Genomic DNA, 6,767 nt, shown 5'->3' with positions numbered 1-6,767 from the left:
AGAGGAGTTGCTAAGAGAGAGGAGGGAGGTGATGACAGAGAGGGGAGGGGTCCCTATGCAGTACTCCTGGAGCACCAACAGAGGGCAGTGGTGTATCTCCCAGTGTCGGAAGAGAAACCCTCCCTGTCCGTTATCCATGGCTAACTGACTCTACGTAGCAGCCCAGTTTGTGTGTGTGCTCGCAGGTTTGTAGAATGGTCAAATCATCCCCACCTCTGGAAAATTGAAAGGCTGGTCGACAAAGACTCCAGAGTGCATTTAAAAGGTCTTCCTCTTTCTACTCTCCTCCTCTTCCTCACCAGCTCCTGGCTTATGTAAGTCACACGTGAAGTAGGGCTTCACAGTGCATTACAGCAGCTGCTGGTTGGAAAGAACGGAGAACAGTCATCAAGCACTCTCTTCTGTAAACTTGGCCTCACGCCTTCATGGATGGAAAAGCTTTTAACTCTTCCCTCTCTCCCTCATCCCGCTTTCCACCATTACCTCCTCTTTCACACAGGTAGTATACATATGGCTGTCTTCTACTGGCTGTCATCTCAGCCTGTGTCCTCTGCCTTCTTTTCCTGTCAGATCTACTTAATGCATTTACCCGCTGATGGATGTTGTTCAACACTGATGTGCGTGTGTCTGTGCGTGTGCATGTGTGTGTGTGTGTGCGGTGTCCACCTCCTGGCTGGGGGACAGATGGACAGAGGACGGCCATTTAGAAGCGTTGTCCTTTGTGCCGTCCACAAAGCCCATCTCTGGGATGGTTTTGATCACTCTGAGATTCTTCCTTTCTCTGCGTTCATAAATAACCGATTTGACATGAATGGATAAATAACAGCTGTGAAGAGGACAATGTTCTTTCACCCATCCAGTCATTTTAGATCAGATATCACTTCAAGCAGGGAGGGGATGAATAAGCATTTGTGGTCTGACTGGATAACACAGCAGATGGTTGTATTTTTCTCCATGACAACTTTATGTCTCCTAACTAACTATGGACATTGTAGTACAAGGCTTTATTAGCAAGCTGTCCTGGACATCAAGCCAAGCTAGACAGCTGTGCTAAATGTAAATCAAAGTCCATGCTGCAGTGCTAGCTATGAAGAAGAGTGGATGCTCTCTTATCCCAGTGCCAACCTCTGGGAAACTTCCTTGGCACACCACACAGAGAGGTGTCCACATACACAGTTGACTCTCCTCACATACGTGCCAGACTGGGCCCAGTCGCTTCAGTCACTTCACTGAAGCCTTCTCTCTGTGATGTCAACACAGGGATAAATCAGCTGGCATCCTGTGGCACTGGCGGTGTCGTCCTCCTATCTGCCTCCTTCAAGGCAGTATGTCTGTCTGTCTCTGTCTATCTCTGTGTCTCTCTGTCTCTCTCTGTCTCTCTGTCTCTCTGTCTCTCTCTGTCTCTCTCTCTCTCTCTCTCTCTCTCTGTCTCTCTCTCGCTGTCTCTCTCTCTCTCTCTCTCTCTCTCTCTCTCTCTCTCTCTCTCTGTCTGTCTGTCTGTCTGTCTGTCTGTCTGTCTGTCTGTCTGTCTGTCTGTCTGTCTGTCTGTCTGTCTGTCTCTCTGTCTGTCTGTCTGTCTGTCTGTCTGTCTGTCTGTCTGTCTGTCTGTCTGTCTGTCTGTCTGTCTGTCTATCTCTCTCTCTCTGTCTCCCTCTGTCTGTCTCTCTCTCTCTCTCTCTCTCTCTCTGTCTCCCTCCATCCCGCTGATACAAAACTCCAAAGCAGTACCTTACAGTACCCCTGTAATGAGATGCTCCGTATTCAGTCAGACTGCTTCTCCGTGAAGCCTGAGACTCACTGTGTGTTTGTCTGTTCCAAGGAGCGCCCAGGCCAGGCCTGTGGCTGGTGTGGAGGTGTGAGACTCGCAGGTCACACCTACCGTCCAAAGGAACTGGGGAAAAATAAACAGAGACGTGTTGGCCCCAGACTCCTCTCCCCTCTCTTAGCCTCCTCTCCTCCCTCCTGCCCCTCTCCCCTCTCCCTCCGTTCACACCTGGAGTGTCTCTCACAGTCCACAAGCTCCAGACAGTGTCAGGGGACTGGTGATGTGCTCCACGCTGCTCTACAGCATCCTCCAGCAGGTAAGACTTCTGAGAGGAACCAGAACACCTGATAGAATACAAAGAGGCTGCTTATCATCTACACAACTGTACAGGGAATGTATGTTAAGATGGACATGTGTATAGGGATATCATTATAATGTAGACAGTGTGTGTGTGTGTTCGGTTGTTAGAGGCAGAGTATGGATCTAGCCCCATTAGCAGCATGGTTGAGAAGGCCATGATTGGAGTGGATGTCTCAATACTAATGGAGTAGAAAGAAATTGGACCCTTTGGACTGAATGGGCTCCATATCCTCTTTACATGTTTCCTCTTGTTCGGGATCAATCAGCAATAATGGCAAATTGGATCCTCAGTGGTGTGAAGAGTGGTTTCTTCTTCTCTCTGTCTCAGAGCCGCTCTGTCACGTTGTCCTCCGAGCGTCTCCAGCTGCAGTTAAAGGATGCGTGGTGCGTGTGCCACTCTGCTCCTCTGCTGCCTCTACCTGGGCTTGCTGTGCCACGCAGGTCAGTCAGACACTCCTGGTCGAATGCATTTTTGGAACTTTACAGGAGTCTAATTCATCCATATAGAATGGAACTGTGGTGTTGTCATGTTTGGTTGAACTTTGCTCTTGTAAGGTTTGATTGCTTTTCCCCCCGTCAGCTAGAACTGTTTGTTTTTATAGGGCTCCGCATTGGGGTATACAGCTCTTTTTAGAAAGATGATATCTGACCCAGATGTTTCAATCTGCTAGCTTGTATAGAAGTCTCCCATTTTCATCCCTCTCTAGGGAAGAAGTGCAGCGTTGACAGAACAGACAGTAGCTTTTTTTTTCCATGTGACTTTTGAGCCAAAGTGGAAGATTTACTTTGGCACTGACACAATAAAAAGCCTTTTATTTTTCCTTTCAGTTTTTTTCTTCTTTCCGTGATAAGGGAAATTGCAAACATCTACTCTCTCTCTTTCTCTCTTTCTCTCTTTCTCTCTTTCTCTCTTTCTCTCTTTCTCTCTTTCTCTCTTTCTCTCTTTCTCTCTTTCTCTCTCTCTCTCTCTCTCTCTCTCTCTCTCTCTCTCTCTCTCTCTCTCTCTCTCTCTCTCTCTCTCTCTCTCTCTCTCTCTCTCTCTCTCTCTCTCTCTCTCTCACGCAGGTGGAGAAGAGAAAGGAACTGCCATAGAGGAGGATCACAGAGGTAGAATGTTTCACAATCATTTAAACAGCCTTTAACTGTACACACCGTATCATTTCTGTGTAGAATACAAAGGGTTGGCAACAGCTATCTAACCATAAAGGTTATGCAAGCTGTTGTATCTATTCAACAATCTTATCTACGACCTCATGTCATGCTATCTCCAGTGGAGCAACAGTCGGCCTGATGTGATCTGATTGGTCCCCAGGGGGAGGTGGGCGAAGGGAGAGGCGGAGCATGCCTTACTGGAACATGTGGTCGTCGGACTTCGTGGGGTGGATGGAGGAGCTGAGGGCCCAGGGGGGGTACGACCGCCTGGATGATCTGGCCAGAACCTTCTGGGCTCACTTCCCTATCGCCACGGGTCTGGGCTACGATGAACCAGAACCAGAACCAGAGATCCAGGAGACCGGAGTGGGAGTCACAGGGGGGAGGGGGGAGACAGGGGGCAGGGGGGAGAGCGAAGGGAGGAGCGAGGGGAGGGAAGACACTGGACTGCAGGATACACGGAGTGGGGAAGGGTGGGGGGAGAGGGGAGAGGGGGAGGCACTGGCCAGGAGTGAGGAGGACAGATGGGAAGAGAGCGAGGCGAGAGGGGAGACAGTGGAGAGTGGGGCAGGAGGAGAGACAGGGGAGAGTGTGAGGGGAGAGGAGAGGGGGTCTGTGGGAGGAGCCTGGGAGGACAGTGGGACTGGGGGAGGAGTGTAGAGCCCAGAGAGGACAGGACACTTAATCGATCACCAGATCAGTGTCGAGCAAAAGTAGCTTCTGCATGGGTGTGCAGACACACGGCTTGTAAATTATAATAAAACCTTTATTAACTACAGACATTGATGATTCAGCTTAATTTTTTTGTAAATCATTCAAAGTAGAATTTACTTGAATTTTGGGGGGTTTTGAACACTTACTGCTTTAAACGTCATCTGATCTCGGGAACACACAGTCAGTGTCATTTCACAGCGTACGGGTCTGGGTAAGAGCACGTGTGTGTGGGTGGAAAATGAACACGTTCTCGAGAGAGACATCTGTTATTCCAGATAAACAGAAAACACATATGGTTGACAATCTGTTAAAGCAGCAGAATTATTCAAAGCAGGAACAGTTATTTCTAAGAAACCAGACCAGAGGGGTCGCAGAGAACTTGATTAATGCAAGGAAGAAGGAAAGATAGAAAGATGAAGAAAGAAGATGGGAAAGACATATCACACTAGTTTCACCACAGCCTCGGATTCAACCCACCTGTTCATCCACCACACACCCCCTCCTCACTTTACCCTCTTCCACAACCTCACATCTCTCTCCTCCTCAGCCGCATCTCTGTGCAATTATACTGTACTATTTACACCCCCACCATCTCACTACCTACCTCCTCACCCCCACTATCTTATCTATCTCCCTCTTTCTTTCTCCTTCCTTTCCTATCTCTCTCTCTTCCAAGAATGCCCTCCACTGCCCTGCCTCCCCCAGCCCGGGGTCTGGACCCAAGTTACCCTGCTCTGCCCCTCTCAGCCAGGGGTCTGGACCCAAGTTGCCCTGCCCTGCCTCTCTCAGCCAGGGGTCTGGACCCAAGTTGCCCTGCCCCTCTCAGCCAGGGGTCTGGACCCAAGTTGCCCTGCCCCTCTCAGCCAGGGGTCTGGACGTAAGTTGCCCTGCCCCTCTCAGCCAGGGGTCTGGACCCAAGTTGCCCTGCCCTGCCTCTCTCAGCCAGGGGTCTGGACCCAAGTTGCCCTGCCCTGCCTCTCTTAGCCAGGGGTCTGGACCCAGGTTGCCCTGCCCTGCCTCCCCCAGCCTGCAGCTCTCGAGGAAGGAGGTAGAGACTCTAGGCCAAATGTTCTTCTCGTGGATGTTTACGGTCTTCTTTCTATTCCCCCTCTTTCTCTCCCTCAAGATATTCTTGTTCTTCAGATGAGCCAACACGATACGCACGTTCGAAGTAGAGCCAACATAATCCACCCCTCGGGGAACGCGTAGGATGTTCCCTCAGGCTGGGGGTTTGACTGTACGTGCAGTACTTCAATTTTGATGTTGTGTGTGTGTGCATGCACGCATGTGTTAATTTTCAACCTGGGAATCTCCCACACTTCTTATCTAAGTGTCATGTCTTAAAAAAAACTGAAATAATGAGTGTGTCGACCTGTTCAATCCAAAGACGTGTGTTTTCCCTGTGGCGTGTCGGCTCCACCTGAGGAGTGCAGCTGTGCCTGCAGACACACAGACCCACTCACACAGCTTAGGGAAGCAGCTAACAGCTCGCTCAGCTGCACTGAAACACACACACATGTAGAGTTCCAGACACACTCAAGATGAAGTATCTTCGGTTTTGTATATTGTTGCCTGATGACTCCTGTGTGCATGAGAGAGAGAGAGGTTATCAAGGTTTCGGAGACGGGGAGGTAGGGAGGAGAGCGGAGGTTATTAGTAATTCTTCGCTATGATGAAAAGTACCACCCTTTGTGGTCTCTGGATGGACTCATTACAGGAATGATTACAGTGCAGAAATATTTCTCTTTCTCTCTGCTCTTTAACTTGTCTCTCCTGCCTCCTCCTCCTCTCCCCTCTCACGTCCTCACGTGTCCCCCTGCTGTCTGTCTCATCTACTTCTCTTCTTCCACACACCCCCCTCTTCTCCCTCCCATCTTCTCCCCACATCCTCCTGTAAACTCCCCTCCCTTCTCTCCTAAACACACCCCCTCTCCCTCAGTCTCACCTTCCCATAACCCCTCCCACACACACACACACAGTTTGCTATGCCCCAGTCAGACATGGCGGCAGGTGGACAGAGACCTGCTATTCACCTCTCACCTAGCTCCTCCACGCTAGGTTGAGAATGAATCATTATTCTGCAGATGTTGGTTTGCCTCCATCCAGCATGAGCTGAGAGAATAGTTAGCGACCTGTGGAGTTACACAGTTACTTGCGAGAACGATGAAAGAGGCTGTGATGGCAAAAATGATCCTCAAAGGCATTCTTTGCAATTGTGAGGAACATTGTATTTAAGAATGCGTGGGAGTGTATGCTACAAGAAAGCAGATCCCAAAAGAGAGAAACAAACAGAGATGGATGGACAGCTGGACCCAAAGCTTCCATGAAACTGAAAAAAGCAATTCTTCAGCTACTGATCTGATTCTTTTATCTTCACTGTCTGTTTCCAACATGGATTTAGTCCATATTCCGCCTGGGTGGGAAAAGTCAACAAAGCAAATGTTTGCATATGAGACAAGACGTCATCAAATTGATTGAGTCTTCTGCGAGGACAGCCGTACAACAAGGAATCGGGTTTATAGAAGTGGAACAGACCGAGCTTTGTCTGCCACAGTGGACTGTGAGACGAGCGGCGTGATGAAAACCAGAGGTGGGTTAGAGACGTCACCAGGGGCTCCTGGGGGTGGGTTAGAGACGTCACCAGGGGCTCCTGAGGGCCGTCCTCTCCTAGCTCCTCTCTACTGGGTGAACTAAATCAAACACACCCCCACGCATTTAAAGCCTTTTTGCTTGCAGGCTTCCTAACTCGTGGTGGGTTCTAAAGTGTCTCCAAATT

General features: G+C 49.6%; 1 protein-coding gene across 1 annotated transcript; it reads left to right on the top strand.

Annotated features, from left to right (window-relative positions):
• Positions 1 to 1,734: 1,734 nt before the first annotated feature.
• On the top strand, positions 1,735 to 5,138 carry LOC124485680. The gene is made up of 6 exons (XM_047047426.1): positions 1,735 to 2,081; positions 2,454 to 2,566; positions 3,191 to 3,232; positions 3,438 to 3,839; positions 4,697 to 4,868; positions 5,135 to 5,138. Exons 2-6 carry the CDS (start codon positions 2,503 to 2,505, stop codon positions 5,136 to 5,138), a joined length of 684 nt encoding a protein of 227 aa, XP_046903382.1. The 5' UTR covers positions 1,735 to 2,081; positions 2,454 to 2,502.
• The last annotated feature ends 1,629 nt before the right edge of the window (positions 5,139 to 6,767 follow it).

The sequence above is a fragment of the Hypomesus transpacificus genome, chromosome 23, assembly GCF_021917145.1.
Source record: "Hypomesus transpacificus isolate Combined female chromosome 23, fHypTra1, whole genome shotgun sequence".
NCBI lineage: Eukaryota > Metazoa > Chordata > Actinopteri > Osmeriformes > Osmeridae > Hypomesus > Hypomesus transpacificus.
This window is presented reverse-complemented; position numbering and strand designations above follow the sequence as displayed.

What these genes read in the sequence shown, in the direction of transcription:
- LOC124485680 (XM_047047426.1), top strand. Translation starts at nt 2,503, where the DNA reads ATGCGTGGTGCGTGTGCCACTCTGCTCCTCTGCTGCCTCTACCTGGGC. An exon ending in CATAGAGGAGGATCACAGAG is followed by an intron (nt 3,233 to 3,437) that starts GTAGAATGTTTC and finishes ATTGGTCCCCAG; the next exon opens with GGGGAGGTGGGCGAAGGGAG. An exon ending in GAGAGGGGAGACAGTGGAGA is followed by an intron (nt 3,840 to 4,696) that starts GTGGGGCAGGAG and finishes TGCCTCCCCCAG; the next exon opens with CCCGGGGTCTGGACCCAAGT.